This window comes from Tachypleus tridentatus, chromosome 9 (assembly GCF_004210375.1).
Source record: "Tachypleus tridentatus isolate NWPU-2018 chromosome 9, ASM421037v1, whole genome shotgun sequence".
Classification (NCBI taxonomy): Eukaryota; Metazoa; Arthropoda; class Merostomata; order Xiphosura; family Limulidae; genus Tachypleus; species Tachypleus tridentatus.
In genome coordinates, this window is record NC_134833.1 from 111,177,253 (window position 1) to 111,201,140 (window position 23,888).

At 32.1% G+C, this 23,888-nt stretch overlaps 1 protein-coding gene across 4 annotated transcripts in view; it reads right to left on the bottom strand.

Annotated features, from left to right (window-relative positions):
* Positions 1–23,888, bottom strand: part of LOC143226047 (DNA (cytosine-5)-methyltransferase 3B-like) — a 70,402-nt gene that overhangs the window by 40,913 nt on the left and 5,601 nt on the right. For 3 of the 4 annotated variants that reach the window (XM_076456458.1, XM_076456456.1, XM_076456459.1), the window contains 5 exons: positions 17,409–17,503; positions 10,555–11,286; positions 9,108–9,323; positions 7,269–7,349; positions 5,501–5,650 (listed from right to left, as the gene is read on the bottom strand). In XM_076456458.1, the coding sequence (XP_076312573.1) occupies positions 5,501–5,650; positions 7,269–7,349; positions 9,108–9,323; positions 10,555–11,286; positions 17,409–17,503 (1,274 nt within the window). The remainder of the gene's footprint in view (positions 1–5,500; positions 5,651–7,268; positions 7,350–9,107; positions 9,324–10,554; positions 11,287–17,408; positions 17,504–23,888) is intronic. The other variant, XM_076456457.1, reaches the window with a different exon arrangement.

A 23,888-nucleotide genomic window follows, 5' to 3' on the forward strand; every position in this document is an offset into this window, starting at 1 on the left:
GGTACTGACATCCATGCAGGGGTAGAATGAGGGCTCCCAATTGAAGGGATGAACTGAAATTTGATGTCTTACTCCTTTGTGATTGTATAATGCATACTGGAAGATATCACATCATCTGCACCCCCAAAACACCGTTGTCCTACTATGCACTGAATGCTTATAGTTATCTTCATATGGAACCCATTAAGGAGGATGCCTCAAATGGTCAATCACCACAGAAGCAAAGTGCTACAAACTCCAATACTCTACTTGAATGAAATGGGGTGAGAATGCATTGAAGAGTCCAGAGGAATGTCATCACCTGAGACAGTGCAATGGGTGACCATTAAACTCTATGTAAAGCAGACCATACAAATTTATTCAACAGAAGACATGACACAGATATGCAGCTATCACCTTCTGTTTTACCCATGCAGTCAATGGGTGGTACAGTCCAGAACAGGCAAGTTCATGAAGCAATGACATTGCAAGGTTATTCACCTAAACAGAATCTTATAAAATACACTATTTCAAAAGTGAGCATTGCAAAGCCATGGAAGATAAAGCAGAGTCATCATGGCTTTACAATGTGGATTTCAAATTGGAGAATACCTGTGCAGGCATTATTTGCCACAGAACAGGTGTCATATAATGAATAAATGAAGCATGAGCTCCTGAAAAGAAAAGAAAGCATGACTATAAATTTACCCAGTCAAATTTGCACTGTAACTTCAGGAATAGCCATAGGTAGCAGACAAAAACCTAATGAAGAATAATCCGTAACACGATATATATAATGAGAGAGAAACATACTAGGTGTAGTTCATGTGCCCATGTGGATTTCCTCCAAAGCCTGATGAAGACAAGATTTGAGGAGAAAAAACAAGCTTATATGTTGAATCTGATGAAAAGATCATGAACAAATTCCAATGGTATGAGGGCAAGAAGGAATACCCCATTTGATACAAAAGTCAAACCCAATTGATGAGGGCAAAAGGGAAAAGAACAACAACAGAGGAAGACTGCAAAGGAATAAAGAGTTGAAAATGGGTACCACAGAACAAAACTGTGCTGGTAATAGAGCAATGAAGGGTATGTATCACACATAGAAGTCTATCCAGATCACAAAGAGGGTAGAGATGAAAACAGAAGAAAAGGAGGAGTTACTCTCACTAGATGCTAAAGTTTCAGGAAGGAAAGAGATCTCCAGATAAAGAATAATACAGGTATGGTTGTAAAGTGTACATGAAATATCAGTGGCAAACAAATCAGACCTGCACTATTTAAAGTTCAAGAGAAGAAGGCAATATTTTTTAAGGGAAAGTTGAAACAGGGAACATGAGAAAAGAAGTTCAAACAGAGGTAAATTGAAGAAAGGTGGACCACATTAATATTCCAGTCTGGAAAATTAGGCTACCTGTGGAGACAATAAATCTCAAAATGCAATAATTTTTCCAGGTGGCATTAAGTTTTTGAGATAAGTTGGCTCAATAAACCAAAAAGGAAGAGCTTGTAAACCTCCAGAAAAACTATATTTGAAAAACTCAGCCACTTGAGCCACAATAAGTTGATCAATGGGGAATACTCAAATTGCACACCCTTTGGAATACCTTCCCTTGGTGCTGGAATGAGCCAAAAAGAAAGATATTTAATTGGAAGGACTAGACCTCCTTGCCAAGGACTGAAAATAAAGCCAGGTAGGAAGACAAAGAATATGAATGGCTGGATGTAGAAATGGTAACCAAGAAAGGAGGTAGCCAAGGGGAAGGAAACAAAAGGGAAAAGCTGAGCTGACCAATAAGGAGTGATCAGAAGGACCCAATAGAGAGTGGTATGGATGAGAGAGACTACCTGATGAAGTAATCAGATAGGAGGATAAACAAATAGAAATTTGTGAAACTAATCCTGGCTGGAAGCATTGATAGCCAGAGCCTGAGCAGATTGTACAACCACAAGAACACAATGGGATCCAAAGATTACTCATTCAGAAAAATGTTACTGGAACAAGAAAGATGATCTGCTATGGAATTTAAAGCATCCATAATGTGATATGCAATGAGATGAATGTGGTGTATGTGTGCCCAGTATAGGAGAACCAATGTTTGAAAACAAAGAAATATGGATCAGATGCCTTCTTGGTAATTGATATATGTTACTACCATAGAATTATTGGAATGAATCATTACTATACAATGTCTGGCAAAAGGAAGGAAGTGATTCAAAGCCTGTCGAACTGTGAAAAGCTTGATGACTTTGATTTGCAAAGACTTTTCCTTGTCAACCCATAGACGTGAAGCCTCTTAGTGATAAATCCATGCACCCCAGCTTTAGTCCTTTTGAATCAAAGAGGACTGGATTAATGAAAGCTCAAGAAGACACAATCTTTTACAAATATTTTTTCAAATATTCTTACAAGTGTGTGTTTTCCAGTGCAGCATGTCTGCCTCTTTCTTTTCAAATATCAAGATTCATATTTTCTACCTCAATCACAATCTCAGCTTGCCATTGTTATATAAAAGATAATAAGATCAAGATAATTTGTTTTTAATAAATCCTAACTACAGTCTGCAGACACCATCTATAACAGGATTTTAAATCCATAACATATACATTTTACTACTTGATGGATCTGTGAGATGTATAGTGCAAGTTTCTGACTATAAAATTTTACTGTCTTTTTGTTTCACATGATTAAGTTTTATCTTAATACTCTACCTCCATGGTTACTGTTTGTAGATAGTCAATAATACTGTTGGCCCATTTTATCATAGTTTTTTCTATGTGTGATTATAATATTATTTTGATTTTGTATTTTCTATTGTGCTTAATTATTGTTATAGCAAATATACAGTTTTAAAATATTTATTTAACAATAATGAGTATAAAAATGTATTTGTTTTTGGTCCAAATCTTGTTCAATATAAGTGTGACTATCTTGAAAGTTTGTGTTAAGAATGTGTACATAGCAAATATCTCCAGCAACAGGTGATGGTTAGCCATGACTGAAGGTATACAATTATGCATTTTGGTAGCAAATAATTTATTAATCCACTATGTATCATTCCTAGATGATTAAACAATTTATGTCAAATATGTGTTTAAAACAGATTTTCTACATTCTTAAAAAATTTTATTATTATTTTGAAGACAAAATATATCTCCAATTATATAACTTAAATATATCTTAAAAAATGGGTATCTCTACATGGAATTTTGCTACAGAAATAACCTTTCAAGGATTCATCTATTCTGTATATCAAGGAATTGGAATACTAAAAACATATTTTAGAATGTATTTCATTATAACTTATTAGAATCCTCTATTCTGTAAAACTCATTGATTCTATTATTTCAGCCAGACTATGCAAGCCAGACCACAGTTTGCACAAAATACAAGTCATCATCATGACAACATTCAAGTTGACTTTGTAGTAGCTGACATAAAGCTAACAAGTAATATGCAACTAATGTTATAAGCAGCATGCTCACAAAACATGCCATACTTAATTGACAATATGATTGTGATTAATTATTTGATGACTCACCATTAAGAAATCTTAGTGGAAAATGCATAACAAATGCAGCATTAAACAGAAAAGTTAAATTATCCGTACATTTCAATGCTCAAACTCAGTCAAACAAAGTTGACTTTTTTTTAGAACAATTTTCTTTTTTCTATTACCAATTCAGGCTACAAGGACCCTTTAGACATGGAGTACTAGGCAGTCACATAACTCAGCTATAGCTAGATCTGTCTCTGAGGAAGAATGGTGATTATAGACTTGTAACATACTACACATTCAAGCATAATATACATCAAGGCTATGACAAGGTCAGAATGCTGGTGGCTTGAGAGATTAAAAACTTGGTTTAATGGACATGACTGTCTTAAACAATACTGTTTGTTTCATAATTAGAAAATCATCAAAAGTCTTGGGTAAGAATAACATCATTCCCACCTAAGCACCATCACTAAACCTATCAGAGTCCAATGGTTCAGCAGTAAAAATTATTAAAACAGATGTGTAGAATAATAACTACTATGCTTCAGAGTAAACAAAGAAAGATCACTCTTTGTGTACAGAATAATGCCTAATTTAGCTACATTCAAACATCATGTGACCTCACGATAAAGAGGAAGTATAAATCTATTTCTCATAGATGTAATTCATCCAAACAATGATGGGTACATTTATCTGAAACAAACTCAAAGGAGAGGAATTTCACCAATGTTCATTTTGAAAATTTTTTTATATAAAAGCAGTAACTGCCATGCATCATATTATTGATAAAAGTGGATCAATATCAAAAACACAACCTGAATTATAGATACTCTAACAACTCCTAAAACCTCCTCCATCCATGTTTTGCAAATATTTCTAGCTCTGAAAGCAAATAAACACAAAAACATCTTTTCAAGAAAATACTAATATAGTTACACTGTCAAATCATCATTACGTGAATGCAGTTACAACCAGTAATATTTCCAAAAATACTTGTTCTAGTGCACTTAGAGTGTGCCATCTTCAAAATGCATTATTCCAACATGAGCTAGTGCAATCATCATAGCAGATAAAAGATCTGCACTACCTGACTAACACACAGAACCATGAAGATAAACTAGAAACAGATAATTCCCGTGTATCATAATGAACAATCTTACAGAATAGAACAAAGTTTCAACAAATCACTTCATTAACTATAATTTTATTTACTGCTACATATCAAATATACTTTGATAACTCTGGTAGTAAGAACTTGAAATAGTTGTTTTTTATATGATATATTCTTCCATCAAAGAATGAGGGATGTTAGATGTACTTGAAATACCACATTGTGACTTCATTTCACAGACAGTTTTTAACAAATGATAAATATAGTAAGATTGTATGGCCTCCTACTGGTCTTTGCTTAGCAGGTAAGAAAAGTAAACAAAAGTTGAACGTCTGTAACTCATTATCTTGTGCTACGAGATTATAATGTTTACATTTATAATTCCTTCATACTTCTGAATCATTATAATACTGGTTACAGTACCATGTCTGTGAGTAATCCTTTTATATTTCTGGATCATCATAACACTGTTTACAAACCATGTCTACATGTGTGATTCTTTCATGTCTGTGAATAACCATAATAGTGGTTACAGTACCATATCTACAAGTGTGATTATTTTATGTTTCTGAATCATCATGATATTGGTTACATTAATATGTCTACAAATGTGATTATTGAACGTTTCTGTGTTTTTATGTCCCATCACCTATTTTATGGGACTGTAAGAAGATTTAGCTACTAGACATTTCCACTCTGGAGAGCTACATCAACTAACCTTATAAATAAACCTTATGGAAAATAAATATAACATGAAGCTAGCTTAAAGTATAAGTTTCTTGAATTATTTCCAAGACTAAAGAGGTGATCAAAACTTAAGAACTGAAAAATGTTTTTCCATGTGTTTTATTCAATTGAAACTGTTTATCTAACTGATACTGAGAAGAGGGTGCAGTGTATCCTATACCTCTGATATTTTGTGATCACCAAACCAGAACACCCAGGTGTGGCCAGTATGAGCAGGTGGTTGCCCACAGTCAGTCCCCCAAATGATTATAGCTGGCCACCAGCGGGTAGAGCCCAGTTTTGCCCATATGATTTCTCCTACACTCGCATCCTGAAATATAAAAAAAAAAAATCTGAAAAAAAAGCAACTCATGAGAGGTTAAGTTGTTCTACTGAACACTTCTGTTAAAATGTAAACACAGATGGTTATCAATCAAGTGGTGAAAGCTGATATAGGTATTTACAGCATCTGCATATGCTTAATAAAGTTCATGTATTGGGAAATAAACTAACATACTCATGGCTTATAAAACAATGGAAAGTTTTGAATTTTGTGTTAACATGAATTATAGGTTGTGCATCTAGTTTCACTGTGATAAGAAAGTCTCACAAACAGGAAAAGGTTAGTCTCATGAAAGAAGTTAATCTTACAATGATGAAAAAAAGGCTTCAACATAACCTGATAAAGACAGAATATGGTTAAATTAAACTTTTTATGTTGCAAAATCTATCTTAAATGGTACTATCTTGTGATCATTATCAAAGAACTTAATCTTTTGTAGGAGAGCCAAACAACAGAATACTTAACTTCACAGTTGCTATCAAACTGGAATTATATTGAAAAGTTTGAAAGACAGAATACTGAGACATTGAAATTTGAACTACATTATTAACCTTCATGGAATATCATGTTGTTAAATGAACATTATATACTAGGAATTGAAATTATGATTAATTATGTATACAATTATGAGGTATTGTTACATGGTACGTTTGTTTCAATTAGTGGAAAAACTACATTACAACAGTTTAAAAGACAACAATGTGAGACTTATTTACAGTTATGCACAAAGCCACACAATAGGTTATTTTTGTTGTGCCCATCACTTGTATTTAAATCCAGTTTTTAGGATTATAATCCATGAAACTTATTGCTCGAACAATGGAGGAAAAAGCAAAAAGCAGACATCATGAATTATTGTATTACAGCAACTTCATGAAATATGACAGGTTGTGTTATTATGAACTAAGAAAACAAATGATAATCAATTAGATATGTATTCAATACTACATGATACGTTTGTTTCAGTTAAGGTTCAACTATTTAGAAAGGCTATGTTCAGTTGTGTGATACTTTGCTGAATTGTGAAATACACTTAGATTGATCCTAAGCTATTAAGTTAATGAATTTATTGTGTGAAATTTGAAGGTACCATGGTAATAAGTGATAGGCATTATAATGACATAAATATACAATAATATATATATATATATATAGAGAGAGAAGGTATTAATATACATATACACAGTGTGTTTATCATACTATTAATTTTATTAAGTATATTTTTAGGTTTATATAAATGGCAATAAAAATGTAGAAAAAAATCAACAAAAATATTCCTTAAATAAAGGTATGTCAGTTTGCAAGATACAGATGCTACTGTTATTTACTAGAATAATACATAAAAACCATTTAGAAAAACAGTCATTAAAAATAAAGATCAAATTGAAATCAGTTTAAAATGTGAGAGCCTTAGTCATGAAATTCAGTCTAGTTTGTAACTGTACAAGTAATCATTATTCTCATTTTCTGATTTTAAAGCATATGTATCAAATTAGAGTTACACATTCAAATGAAACCTAATTTTCTTCATTTCTGTGAGCCAATAATCATTAAATGCTAATTAGCTGGTAAATATTTCACTACAAGTATGCATTATGTTATATACCAAAAGCTTTTCTGAGTCCTGATCCATTTCTTGGTTGCTAATATCAGACATCAGTTCTCTGTCTTCAGGGTTAAAAATGTCCTAAACAAGAGTGAAGATTGTCAAACTGAATTTACTGAGCTAGAATAAAATTTAAATATTGATGGTTTTCATAGGATCTTTTATTGTAAGAAAGAAACAAAAAACACTGAAATCTAATGTACTGAAATAAAATTCAGTTAATATATAAATATTAAAATGAAAACAATTAAAATATATAACTGTAGTAAACACCACCTGGATTTGAGGTATTAGCAAAGATAATTGTCATAAATATCTTAGCTTATGGACTTAAAATTTTTCTGTAGAAGTTCCAGAACAATGGATGCAGTCTCAGAATCTCTTTTGGGGTTTTAAAAATATTGGTGAAAACTTTTAGAGTAATGGTATAGCAGTCTCCGTATCTCTGTATGTAAAAGACATTACCCATATCTGAGAAATTGGCATGAATTACAGCACACAAGCATCATGGCTTGTGGAACCATGACTAATCTATGGCAATGCCTAGAGAAATGTGATGATATTTCAAGGATTTATAGCCAAGAAAGAAATCACCAGTACCTTAAAGAAAACCTACATCTATTGGACCTGTATTCACTATTATTTAAAGCAGAAAGCTTTTCTGGAGATGCTTACAGCAGTGTAATAGATTTCTGATCATAAAAAGCATCAACAAAATCTGAAGAACCTTTTGAGATTAGGAGAGACTAGTACTTCTATCTCAAGCACAACAAAATTCACAGGCAAGAACAAGAGCCATGGAACATTGGTTTCCTAGCTCAGAATAAGGATGGAGGCTCATAAAAAGGGGATGGCGAACCCAACATCTCTAAAAAATGAAATATTATCAAACATAAAGAAGTTGTTAAAAGTTATGGGGCCCTAAAACCCTAAGTTGTGTGCTTGTTCAATAATATTTTCTGAGCAAAAGCTGCGAGGTTAGATAGTGAGGGTAAGAAGCATATGTAGACTTAGATATTTCTATCTGACTCATGAGTAACTTCCATGAGGCATACCAATAAGAATATTATAAAAACACACTAACATAAATTCATCTAAGTCCACTCTAAAAGTTCAGGCTTGCATTGCATTCAACTAAAAGATAATGAAAAAAAGGTGTAAGAATGAAACTTTTTTGCACATAATTTTCTTGTATAATCAAAGTAAGTTGTTTTTTTAATTTTTATTGAAACTATTAAATTAATTGTACATTACAAAAATTAAGTACTCTTGTAATTTGTAATAGGAAAAATAAATAGCATGTTTGGAGGTTTCATGCTCAGACCTTATCTTCTCTTAACTGTTTCCTGTCCTTTTCTTCTCCAAAACAGGAGTAAGTTGGCTCAGGTTTTGTAAATATAGTGAGACAGTGACATTAGATATAATATCAAATTAGGTCTAGTTCAAGGAGCATTCCATAAGGAATCTTAATAAGTCTGTTGGAGGATAATTAGTTTAAGAAAACAAGAATAAAATTAAAAGAATTATGGCAATAAGCTTGTTGTTAGATACCTAAAAGATGAAGTACCATGAGAGCAAAATAGTTCTTCTAATAGTTCAAAATAGTTCTTTATACTTTAAGAGTAACAGAATCAAGATTTTGCTGTAATAATTTATCTGTTTATTACACCAAAAAAGTGAATGTTTCTCAATTTGTTATTTTAGAAATGAGAAATTGTCTGCAAATATCTGATTAATTTCAATTTTAAATAAGCCATCTTGTTTTGTTTTTCAATTATTATTATGCAATTTGTTAATTCTATGGAAAAAACCTGAAAAGCATTCTGAACAGAAACTTACCAGTGCTACTGTTATTTGAGAAGAGGAAGATGAGCTACATGTTGATGATTTCTTTGATGAATGATTCTTGTAAGATGGCTTATTTATAGACCCCATTCTTTTAGAAGTGCTGGATTTGGCAGTGATGGTATGCATATTAAGTTTGGTCTGCTTGCATCCTATAACACCTTCTAGCAGTGAAGATGATATTTGATGATTTTTTGTCCTTATCAAACTCTAAACAGACAATTCAAACGTTTGAACATTACAAAACATATTAAGATCATATAATTAAAAATGGAATCTTTATGTTTTAAATTTATCTATATCTATATTTATTGTATCAGTCATTATTTAGGCCACATTTTCAATATTGTGTATAGTCTTGGATACTTAGCACAGACAATAAATGGTTTGAAATAATTCAGATGAGAGCTACTCTAACAATAACTGGGATGTTATCCTTTGGAATGGATTGCCTTCAGATGTGGTGGATTAAGTTAACTGAAAGGAAGGCTTAATAAATATCTGAACAATAAGGGCTGATTTTTAGTGTTTTATTTTCATTTTAGAATTTAGTTTAACAGATGTGATGGCCTAGATGGACCAGCAAGTCCTTTGTTGCTTTTAAAATATATATACATACATGAAAGAAATTCTTGAGTTCTGATCTTTTTTATTTTATTCTCTTACACCTGTACATATCTTTTCTACACTTTATAATTAAGTAAATATTTGGTTAATTATAGTAATTACACTTAAAGGAAAACTTGTCAGCAATTTTTCATTTTCATTTTTAAACTACCTGATAAAGAGCTTAGTAAATTTGTATAAATAACAGCTTATGCAAAATAAAGCTATGTTTTTTAATACTCTTGAAAATACAAAACGTTTCAAAATTCATTTACAATAAACAAACATTTTTATAAGTCATTGCTTTCTTCCTACTTATTAATTAAAACTAAATAAAACATAACTCTACTAACTTAGTAAAAATTCCATTCTTATTTTAATAAATAGCTTAAATTCTAGCTTTTAAGATGATAGCATAAAAATATATAAAACAGAACAAAATAAACTTAGTTAAAAACTTTGGCTGTCTTATTGCTGAAATACTAGGCTATACACATATTTTTTATGGTATGAATTCCTTTTTCAAACTATAACAATTGTTATTGTGGCAAATGGCGTATGTAAATAGTGTACTGACCACTATTATGATTTTTGTTTCCGATCTTACCTGATGTGCTCTGGATTGAATGAAATGTATTGTTCACAATGGATACAGTGAACACAGTGTGGTTGAAATACTATCATTAAACACTTTTTTATTCTTGAACATCCTTAACACACAAGATATAATAAGCAGCATTAAAAAATAAAACAGACTTAATACTATTGTCTCATAACAAGTATATTAAATAGGGTTTACCACTTCTCAAGGATAAAATACCTGATAATATCCTACCTGTGATGGCAAAGGTCGTAAACATTCTTTCCATCCATTTGAACCATGCCTGACTGTGCTGGACTTCACTAAATAATTATTTGGAACTTTGCAAGTTGATCTTGGAGAGATCTCAAAAGGAACTAGCTGATCTTCTGAATCTTCTGTTTTTTCCAGCTGAGATGAAGAAGTTGAATCTTCTGTATATTTAGCTTCTTCTTTCTGCCCTAGGCAAGAAATAAGTGATTGATCTCCTTCAGTTCTTTGATCAAACCTTTCCTCATTTGGATTAAAGTTCTGTTGCTCTGTTAAGAAATTAAAAGTTTCTTTGACTGGTGCTCTACTTTCCTGTTCAACCAGAAAGCCAGAAGTGTCATCTGAATTTGGCTCTTCCTGACACTCTTTTTCTGCAACATTCCCAACTGAGAATTGAGGATGTCCTGAATGTTTATTTAAATGGATCTCCCTTATTGCTCCAGTTACTTGCTCTGAGGGAGAATCTGATTCTTCAGACATACAAAAATGAGTACCAGAAGACTTACAGTATAAACTTAGATCTTCAGGAACAAGCTCATTTCTTAAGTCTGCAGATTCAGAAGTGAAATGTAGTTCACATTCATTTAACTTTGATTTTGCTTTTGGTCTCTTTTTCTTCTTTCTCTTGTATTCAAATGAAATTTTGCTTTTATTTTTCCTTTTCTTCCTTCTCTTTATGTTTTGTTTTGAGTGTTTTGAAAATGGGCTCAAAAAAGCCTATAAATGAATAAATCAAAACTGTATTTCAGGAAAAGAAAGAAAAAAGAAGTAGCTATATTTCTGAGCTCAAACTTGTGTTACAGGTAAATTATAAAAGCATGTCTTCAAAAATGATATAAAATAACTATCAGCTATGATTAGTAACAATTTGTTACACCAAATTTATATCATATAAACAATATGTGAGTAAGCTATTAACTGTACTATAACTACTAATAAAATATTATAAACAAGATCACAACACCCAAGTCTAAAAATATAAAACTGCAGTAAATAATATTTTAAGTATTTATTAATGATGATTAAGGATAGATTAACAGTAGAACTAGCTCTATACAACTGCAAAGGATTCTACAAAGGTTAACATTTTCTAACAATGAAAATGTATTTCCGATAGGTACTTACTCCTACTCACCCACAGCTATCTCAACCTTCATTTGCCCTCTAGGCACCAGCCTTTTATAAAACTATATTTTTTGTATTATTGCAGCAACAAATCCCATTGCACCTTCTATACTAGCACAAGTGTTGCAACACAATCTTGACATTTTAAAATTGGCATATACAAACCCCAAAACACCAGCAAATCAGTGGGGAGGAAAGGTGGGAAGTGGGTGAGAGACGGTAAGTACCTATTAGAAATCCTTTTTCAGTGCTAAAAAATCCCAACTTCCAAAACACTACTACCTCCTCTCTCCCACAGCTAGAAACCCACACTGGAAAAGTTGAGGCATCAGTGAAGGTGCAAAAACAAATAAAGTGGAAAGTGACCATTATATATATAAAAAAAAACCAGCAGTTTTGCCACTAATTAAAATATGAGGCACACCTGTGAAGTATAGCACTACTTCTGTACATAGGCATGTTCTTCACCCAGTAATGAGGATAAGACATTTAGAGTGGAAATGAAAAGAATACATGGTTTGAACTAGAAGACCATGTATGAATTGAAGAGACCTCCACAGGAAGAACTTGACTGGGGCAGGATAGATGATCTGCAACCAGATTCATAACACGTGAAACATGACACACCATGTGTGATGCTGCAGCTATGAGCTCAGTATAAGAAGTCAACTGTGAAAAAACACAGTCTCCAACTTGATACCCTTTTATCTGGGGATATAGCTGACAAAAGTTGAATTGTTGGAATGAACCATAAAAACCTGTTCTTGTTAAAGTGGGAGAGGTTGAGTGAGAGCCCAACAAACTGCCAACAGCTCTAAGTGTTTGACATGGTAAATAGATTCCCCAATGGACCACCAACATGAGACCTCCTGAGAGTTGAGGGAAGCCTCCTAACCCACTAAAGAAGCATTTGTGAGTTGGGACGACACAGAGAAAAAATAGCCCCTCTGTGGTAAGAGCTCTGTTGAGCTACCAAACAAGGTCTCATTTGATCCCTGGGAGAAGAGAAATAGGATGATCCTAGGGTTTGTGGGAGACGTTCGACTGGTGAAGAAGCATCCATTGAAGGGAATGCATGCTTAACCAAAGGAAAATAAAATTTCCAGACAGGCCCACACCAAAAAAAAGTAAACCTTTTGATCAGAAAAGAGAAATTGAAGGCAGAACACAAATGATTATTCAGTCTATATCCAGGAGCTGAAGTGGAGAATGCTGAGCCTGACCAAGATAGGAAATGAAGAGGACCCCCAAATGAATGAGGTATTGAGTGAGAGTGAGAAAGGACTTTTCCACCTTGATGAGAAATCCCACCTGAGCAGACTCTGAAAAAGGAAAGCTGGAGTGATTGGCAGATTAGTTTCAGGAAGAGGCAAGCAGGAGCCCGCAGTCCATAAAATGATGAGTCCAAAGGCTCAATGAATAAAGATAACATCCACAGGCATGGACAATCTGACAGAACACATAAGAAGCTAAGGCAAGATTAAATAGTAGTGCTCAGAACTGCAACACATTCTCCCCATGAATGATCCCAAGATAACAATGTGACTGGTCACATTTGGAAAAAAACGAACACTGAAAAGAGAAGCAGGATGAATCCATGGTGAACTGGTATGAGTCTAGAAAGAAATTCAGCCAGGACAAATAGATAATGGATCTCCAATCTTTATGAGGACAATAAACAGATTGGAGTGAAAATCCAGACAAACAGGCACCGTGCATTCTACAGCATTCTGCTAAATGGCTTGACAAGACATAAACCTGAGAAAGAGGAAGAAAAACTAGGTAAGAGGAAAGCAGAGGATTGAATTGGATCTGAATGCATAGACCCTCTGAAATAACTTATAACACCCATGAATCTGTCATGAAGAGTTATCAGATAGAATTGTAACCTGCTTCCCACTTGTCTGCAGAAAAACAAACTACCATCCATAACAGTGAAAGCAAGAGAAAATGGGTACCTTAGGAGTAAGAAAAAGGATAACAGAGCAATTAAACAGGCAAAGGCTAAGCAGAATCTGTAGGATGAGACAAATGAGAAGCAAGGAAGGACAAAGATAATACAATCTTGCCATACTGACCCTAGACTGGGAAGAGCCCTAAAGACCACTTCACATTGAAATGGAGCCTGACGAAGTTAGTGTAACAATAAGAGGGGAAATGCACTCCTGTAAGTAATGCGTCTTTCCAGAATAAATCCCAACATCACAAAATCCAAATGGTGAGAGACAAAGCTGAAGCTGACAACCAGGCCATAATAAACCACAGGAAAGTTTGGAGATCCATCAACGACAGATCAGGAAACTGGTGGAAGACCTGAGATAACAACTGTAAAAAAGAAATAACACATAAAAGATTGGTCGATGTAATGGGAATTGTAGTAAACTGAGACCTGTTAAAATGAACCAAGTCATCAGCATTAGAACCCCATATGAGAAGGAGAGGATATAAATGCTGAGAATCCAAATAAGGATTTGAGGAATGTTGGTATGCAAAAGAAAATTGGCCCAAAAGCTGAGGGGGACAAAGGATACCCACTCTTACTGTACTTGAGCAGCAAAACAAAATGTTAAGCATGAACAAGAATGTTGGGAGAGGAGGAAAATAATAATATTAATTAGAACAAGGCTTTTCTTTAAGCAAGGAAGGAAAAGAAGAATCAATGGCTAAAGGAAAGACATGTAAAATTTGACAAACCTGATCAATAAGGTGTAAGAAAGGTGTGGTTAGCAGACTCTCCTGAATGTCAGCATAACTTGACTTGCCAAAAAACACCAGGGCAGGAAAAAACAAGTCAAAATTGTCTTCCATCTGATGAAAAACTTTCTAAAAAGTATGGTCTTCAAGGAAAGAAGAATGATAAGAAGTAGGAGTGAAAGTGTCCAACTCCCACTGAATTAACTCCTGAATCTACTCAGCTGATATAGGCAATTCATCATGCTGGGGACCAGTGACATCTTCACCTGCCATATAAAACTTCAAATTCATAAGCTCACAAAGACTTTTGAAAAAAAAATAGTAAAAAACAACTAAATGAACAAGTAATTCCAACTTAAATGAAAACTATCAAAAACCACATAAAAACGTAGTAAAATTCACTTGAAGAAAAACTGAAAACACACATCTGAACACTGTATGGTGAATCAAGAAAGTGAAAATTGTACTGCAAAGGTAGAGGGTGATTCCTGTGCTAGTATAGGGAGCATAATGGAATTGGTGGAGAGTGGTCACATACTACTGCAATGAAACAAAAAAATATAGGGGTATAAAAGACTGGTGCACTGTTCATAAGATTTACCAATGCCTAGAAAGAGAAGAAAAGTGAAGATAGTTGTGGTCGAGGGAGGTAATACCATTTTGGAAAAGAGAATTTATATTTACATTATAATGTTCCATTTTTATCTTTTTTTTCCCCACATACAAAACCTGATGAAATTGGGATAAAAATCCCAGAATGGCATTTAGTTTTTTACTTTTAAATAAAAAAATTACTAATATAAGATCATTATGATTAACAGTCTTAAAACCTGATATATATTTTGCAAATTAGTTTTTGACTAGATTTCACAGAGAGGTATTCTTAATCTATGGTAATGATACAAGGATAAGTGCCTAAATGTTATTGACCCTTAAGCTTCCATCATGGATAGTGTTCTGTGTGATGGCTCTGGTAATAGAGTGTTCTGAAGTGCCATTTCCACAGCAATACAGTAAATTGAATGGTGTCCAGCCTTTCCTTGCAACGTTTTCCTAGACCATCAATCACATGTGAATGACAACTTCAAGAGCATGTTCAGATAAACCAAAGATACAAAAGATGCTTTTGGTGATTTAACTAGCATATTTGTATATAGCATGAAATTCTATCTGTCATTTTAATCTTGCAAATAAACGTGGATGCTGACTAGAATGAATAGCTGGATATGTTGTCTTGACGGAGCATACCTTATTTCTATGCATTTCCTCACACTAAAGTAATGTTAGCACCTTAGACTAAAAATATGTAAAGTTCAGTTTGGCTTTTTTTTTACTTTGTTCATTTTGTTGTGTTTTGAAATTTTGCACAAAGCTTCATGAGGGCCATCTGTATTAGCCATCCCTAATTTAAGTGAGACTAGAGGGAAAGCAGCTGGACATCACAACCCACTGCCAACTCTTGCTACATGATGAAAAGGGTGTTCATGTCTGGTGGTGGGGATTTGAACACACAACCTACAGATTGCAAGTCTAGCATCCTAACCACCTGTCTGTACTAGGCCCTTTTCTTGGCTTTCTGGATAGTTAACTTGTCATTACAATGTAACTGTAATTACTATAAAACCCTTGAAAAAGAACTTTATCAACATGCTTTATGTTATTTTCGTTTTTTTGAAATGTTACATTACCAACTTTGAAAATTTGTTTGTTGTAAAGTTAAACACTTTATGGATTGTGTGTAATATTTTCGTTTTTTTGAAATGTTGCATTACCAGTTTTTAAAATTTGTTTGTGGTAAAGCTAAAAACTTCATGGGTTGTCTATGTTGTGTCCCACTCATAGGTCAAATCTCACATCATAACATTATAAACCTTTAAGCTTACTCCTAAGCTTACAGGAACAGTTACTTAAGAAGACATATGCCAAATAATGATCAAACAGCTTCTGAAAGATATCATTCCATTTGACTTTATGCTTGTAAATGCAGCTCTTGTAAAACACTTATAGACATAAAATCATGTGAATGATCAGCTTCAAATGAATTTTGAATTTTAGTTGTACAGAATTGCTCTGTTCTTGGATTACTTTTGGTGGTAAAATGTTTAGCTATTTTAACTGTCTTGAGTGTGTGAATAGTAGCCGATGAAGAAGTAGTCTGTTTTATCCCTGTTGAAATTGCACCCTTCTATTGCTTTATGGACAGATTTTGGCACTAAAGATATCTCTTTCATTGAAGAGATAAAATTCTGTGGCCTGCATACTATCATGATTATGGGTTAGACAAACTTTGTATTGAAAAACCTTGAAATAAAACCCTCCCAGAAAAGGTCAATTTTATGTGACATATGCACTTGTAAATCACTTAATAAACATTATGGCTGCAAAACATAGTTAGAGATTGTTAATTTGTGTTGTAACAAGCTAAAGTAATCATATATGCAAATGCTTACCAACTAGCTCATGAACAACTTTTTCTGTGCAATACATGATACTCAATTTTCTACTAAAATAAGAAGCATACTAAATTACAGAAAAAAGCCAATATTTATGACCAACTTAAAACTGTAATTTCAAGCAATATGAACTCTCATTAGACCAGTTAATTTACTAACATGATATAGTGTCCAAATGAACTAAATATGCTTTTAGATAGTGAAAATTTATAATTTATCAATACATTCACTTATGACTTCTTTAACATAGTAAATATTCTGGAAGGTATTTCAAAACAATAGTAGGCATTAGAATCTTCAGCAATGAAATTTACAAACAAGATGTGGCATATTATATATTCCAAGTATGAACTTCAAAATAAGATGTAATATACTCCAAAAAACTAAGACCTGAATAACAGAATATGAATTTTTTCAGACTTGAGATTTGGAAACAGGACATAGTATTATGTTGACAAAATTCTTTCGAGCACCTGAAATGATTGTATATGTGATTGTGTATATATATATATAAAATGTAACCTAAAACAGTAATACGTATTCAACCACCATACAACTTATACTTACCAATGAAATATCTTCTGGATCTTTCTCACCTTCCAACACAAAGTAACAACAGCTCATTTTCTTCCCATCTCCTGTGTTTTCTTTTTCAGGCAACTCTGTAGTGATAAAAAAAAACACAGAAGTTACAATCTCCAACACCATTTACAATAGAAGGTTTACCTTTCCCCACATGTTCTACTATAACAAGCATGTACAGCAAGCAGTTAGTAGGGTAAGGGCAAAACTATGATGCAAACAAGGATGTGGTAGAATACTTCACTCACGTGGAAGAAAATTAACAATAATTACCAGAAAACTAGATAAGAAAAAAACAAAAAATTGCATGCTCATATGACAGCCCAACAAGCTAAAAACTAATACAGAGAAATTATTGCAATAAACTTATGCAAATTGCTTTCTAAGGAGCCAAAGCTATATTAAAAAAAAGCAGCAAATATTTTGTCAGAGCTTGAATAAAATAGTTTTAGCATATCTTACAGCAAATATCAAGCTTAGGAAATATATCAAGAATTAAATCTGTTGTAAACAAAAATCTCATTCTCCACATCTACTGTGCAGTGACTACTAATCAAAACATCTTAAGAGGCTCAGTTAATTACGCAATGCATCTTACAAAACTTTAGCTGAAGGCAAACAGAAAGGAATACTACTTCCCTTGTTAACAAAGAAAAATGAAAATCATTGTCAAATGCCTGATTGTGAATATGTGCATTTGTGAGTAGATTTCAGGATTTCTACTTGTTAACTTTTCACACTTTGAGTGCTGTTTACAGGTACATGAAAAGTAATTGTTATGTATGACCAGTTGTTATATAGCAGGACTGAAACAAATTAATATACTTTTAGGTGCTTACCAATCATGTAAATCAATTTTTTTTCAAATCACAAGCAGTCATGGTCAAACTGCAGTTCATGCTTCCAATTCAGAAATCAAATATGAAATTTGGGGACTAATATATTAGATTTACTTACAAAACAAATTTTGTATCAAACTATGAAACATAGGAAAAGCTATGAAAAATCAATTTATTTCAATTTAGTGATCCATATTGTACACAAGATATGAACTTTTATTGGTATGTTAACACAAAAATACAGTATTCACAGAGAAATAGTCATTTTATTTGATGAGGCTTACTTCAAATATAAGTTAATACAATCCAGCCATTTTGTTTCTCTATTTGTATAATTAAAACAAACATGTTGCAAATGAAGGTCATGATTGGTTCTAGCTTGCTATCTTTTACACATGACCACTGCACTACTCAAAACAAGGTGGTCATCACCTAGGAAAATGCTATAATACTATTATCAGCACAGTTTTGTTATATACTTCACTGGATGATGCTTTCTGACAGACACATTAGCTATATACTGTTTATTACCATTTCTCAACAATAAAACTGCATTATTTTCTTAAAGTTATAATGTGTATTATAAAGACCTGCTTATAAATACCTCATAGAAAATCCTTAAAATGAAAAAAAAAATCAGTAATCTAATTATATGCATGTGGCCCCCACAGTGGCAAAAGATGTATGTGGACTCACACCACTATAAACCAAGTTTCAATAGCCATAGTGGGTAGAGCATTGTGCAGCTTTGTGCTTAATTCCAAATCAATCAATCAATCTGTACTAATTTGTGTTATTTTGTTTATATATATATATATATTAATGGTTATTAATATACTCATTTTTAATTTTTGAAATTATCTTTATCTCTTTCACATGCAACTTTACTATTACACTCAGAATTTGTTTGTTTGTTTTGAATTTTGCACAAAGCAACTCGACCCCTATCTGTGCCAGCCGTCCCTAATTTAGTAGTGTAAGGCTAGAGGGAAGGCAGCTAGTCATCACCACCCACCGCCAACTCTTGGGCTACTCTTTTACCAATGAATAGTGGGACTGACCATCACATTATAACACCCCCACGGCTGAAAGGGCGAGCATGTTTGGCACGACGGAGATGCGAACCTGCAACCCTCAGATTACGAGTCGCACGCCTTAACACACTTGGCCATGCCGGGCCATACTCAGAATTACTGAGTAAACTCACAAGTGTAAATCATTTTATTTCTCAAAAATATATTTTCTATTTTTTTACTTTCCATTATGTACACAGTCCTAGAAATGTAATGAGAGAAATTATCAGAAATATTGCCATTCCATAACTGGTAAAAATACATCTTTTAGTTATACAAATTTATGTAATTCTTCTAAATTTACCATGCAGTTGTTCTGCATGTAGATATGACATTTTAGTTAAACCAAATGATAAATGGTCATAAACATGACCATTTTTTATTCAGGTAAAGAATACTTATATCAATGGTTGAGAACTTATATCATTCTGGCCCTATATCTATTCCACTGGGGAAGGATGAGCTCATCATAAAATAATCAGTTAAGTATGCATTGGGTTCTTGTATACTATACTGTTTATGCTTTTATGTGAGTCTTTTTGGTAGATTATAATTGTTTTATCTTTCTCTCATGCATAATTCAGAATAAAATAATAATATTAACCCCAGCAACTTTTATCCACACTGAGAAGTTTCTCTATTTGAATCCAGGTAGATCCTTCCTGCTGAAAATGTGGTTACCTTATCTTGCAGACTCTTATTCAAAAGACTGCTTTTTATGTCCTCTCACAACTGTTTGTTGTTATCTCATATGCATTGAATCATTCAAGGGGTCTCAAAAAGGTTGTTAATACCTTTTGATAAGACATGCTCTTCAAGTCTTGATCTAACAGCATTAGCTGTCTTCTCTATCATGATGTATCTAATCACCTTAAGTGTGCTTTTCTGGTATTTTCTTACCAAATTCAACATTGGCAATGTCTTTAACATCCATGTCACAGTACTCACTGGATGGAATTTTACAGGCTATCATGTGAATAAATACACTTTAAATTTTTATTTACATCATGTTGTTGTCTATTCAGCTGCTCTGGGATTCTATTTGTTTCTTGTTATGATACTCCAAACCAGTTAGAATCTTTAACAAATAAATTCAATTAGATTCCTAAAAAACTATTCACAGTCTCCCTTTTGTAACATGAGATTTTATATTTTGGTGGTTTCATCTAGACAGGACTTTATATGTTTATTTTATATCTGCAAATGTCCTAAAAACTATTCTACCCTTTGTGCTGAAACTATATGAGAAGGTGATGCTCTCTGGAAGTGAACAAAGGATGCCATCAAATAACATTATCACCTTTATATGCATGTCCTCATGAGACATTCATGTTATGACAACAATTTTCCAATTGATGCCTCTTAAATTAAACCTACATGAGGTACACCACACAGCTTCATTTTCATGTTCTCTCATGTCCTTACACTGTCTTCCCATTGCACTGTCATCAAGTTGTTGAGACTACCTTAGTACTCAGCATCTGAAGAACCAGTGTATTTTGTTGTGACACTCTTTGGTTTTTCCTTGATCTTAATGTGGGTACTGTAGCATACAATATTTCCATGATCAATCTACCTGGTTTTAATTTCATATAATTAAAACTGAAATAAATTTTAAGTGGGTACTTACCTCTGAAATACATTCCTATCCACATTCCCGTAACTGGAAAAATTATTTATAACATCACAACTAAAACAATTAAATTTAGTTTATGAATTGAAAGCAGAGCTCATATTGTTTTCCTGGTACTTGCATAATGCATCATGTAGAAGGTTGAAAAGGGCTTCAAGGCCATTAGTAACCAAAAATCGTATGGCTGTTAACAGTACAAGGGTAATTAAACAAAAGCATAAAAAGAATTACAGTGTTTCAGAAGTAATTAAGAACATGCTTGAAATTCATTTTAATTCTGAAAACTTAAAATTTAATTGGCATTAGTACAAATGCAATTAAATAAAAAAGTGAGCACAACTGAATATATTTTAACTTGTTTTAATGAGTAATACAAAGTTAAGTTACACCAGTGATTATAAATAAGATTAATTATTAACATTTGGTACAAACAGATTGAATTAAAGCATGGGTGTAAATTTAGTGAAATGATTAAACAACTTAAAAATCTGCTCAGTGCTTTTCACTCTCCAGAACTTGAAATCTATCTCTGTAATGGTTAGTGAACCCAAACAAATACAAAAAATGACAAAAGAATGTTTTTCTTAGGCATTTCCAATTAGGAATCAAATTAATTATATTTTCCTCAGTCTTGTACCTATTCCATTAATTATTTAATAATTACAGAAATAAACACAGATAATATGGACAAACAGATTAGATATTTTCTTCATTGGTGAGTACAGAAAGGTTTAACTGACTTTAATTAGAACAGATGTAATTAATGTTGATGAATACAAATCAGTTTATAGCAGACATCAATGAGTTCAAACAGAATGAGAGTATACTAATCAGTACTTTATTTAAAATTGAGTAAAATATATGATTAACTGATCACTAAATTTAGGCTTAGTCAACTTTAGTGGCAACAAAATTACATTTAACTGGCATTAGAGTATGCAAAGATAAGCATAAATACGAGTAAAAATTTATTTCAGTTCTGATATCAATGAATTACAGACTTTTTTATATATATCAGTAGTGTGGGCAAAACGAATTTATCTAACACTACACAATGCAGATCATTTTAAGTATCATCAAGAAGTAAAAATAATTTAGAAAACGTAGGAAGTAAAAATATATTAGTTTAACTGACATAAAAACATAAGTAACTAAAAGTATGTTTAAACTGTACTAATGAATACAAACATATTTAACTTGCATTTTAATCAGAATACGGATTAAATACAAAAATAACTATCTTTTAAATACTATTAAGTTACATTCTTTTGAATTAATAAAAACAAGTAAGTTTTAACTAAAATACATGAGACCAAAAAGGCTTCACTATCATCTGTAAATATAAACAAGTTTAACATTTTAATAGTTTCTGAGTACAATCAGCTTGAATTAATATAAAAATAGCATAAGTATTCTTAACTGACATCATCTAGTACAAATATGGTTGCATTAATATCAGTGAGTATAAATCATTTAATTCAGGTTAGTGAATATATGTGTATTTAACAGACATTAGTCATAATAACAGGTTAAGTTTGACTAATATTAGCAAGTAAAAATAGATTTAACTGAGAATAGTTAGTTAAAAGGTTTTATTGACATTAGCGACTACAAATAAATTTAGTTAATATAAGTCAATACAAATATATTTTTTCTAACTAAAGTTAATAGTTGACAATTAATACTTGATGTAAAAAAAGCAGTCCCCTCTTCTATTTCAGTATACTGCTTATCTTTGCATATGTTTATTTCTTTCTAACTTATCATTTTTAATATCATGTTACTATTTTTTCACAATTGTTTATATTTATCTTCTGTTATTTTTGGTATAAATCTTAACTGATGACTCATTTCAGGAATTTTAATTATATTTTTAATATAAGAGATAACATTTTTCTTTCTAATCAAGTAATGTATTTTATCTTCCAAACCTATGGGTAAGAAGGTTCTTTTAACACAATATAAAAAATGTAACTCATATAAGTGAGTACAAGAAAATGTAGTTGATGTTAAGTTTAATTTAATTTAGTGAGATAAAACCTAATAAGTACAAACAAAGTTGATGTTATTCAGAACAAAATATTTAAATTAGATTAGTGAATAATGAGAAATTAGGTTAATTTTACTATGCTAAAAGTAAGTTTTGTGTTGTATTTGTAAAAGAAGTGAGGTATAACTGATACTGGAAAACATAAATTGCATTAAAATTATTCACAACATATGATCAGTTTAGTAAACACAAAAAGGTTTAAATAAATTAGTGAGTACAAAAACACCTAAGTACATTAGTTTATAGTTGATACAATAATTTAACTAATGTAGTGAATGCAAATTATTTAATTGACATCTGCCAGAACAAACACATTTAAAAAAATTTATAATTACAATTTCTTTATATAACATTATAGTGGATAAAATAAGTTTCACTAAGAAAGTGAGTACAAATAACTTTAATACATATTAATGAGTACAAACAGATGTAATTAACATTAAATTAAATAACAATATGCTCAACTGATATCAATATGTATAAATACAGTAGTGAATTTAAAGTTGTGTGGGCCTAGGAACTAATAATTGTTTTGGGCCCTACATTCCATGAATTTTATAAGAAATAAAGTTATAAATGGGCTCTGAAGCTGAGCCCCTTCTAGTCCCTACCTAAATATGCCACTATATAAAAATTTTTAACTAACATTACTGAGTGCTAAGGTTTAGATAAAATGAGTGAGTAAAAATATAATTAATTAACACCAGTAAAATTACATGTAAGTTTAGTTGTCATTTTGATCAATAATTACTCAATTATGCTATGATACAGTTTATAATTTCAGAAATATTTCTAAAATAAACCCAACATTTAAGTGGGAAAATTGTATCCTTCCTTTAATACAACAGTTTTCTTTAACACGAGAGGCAA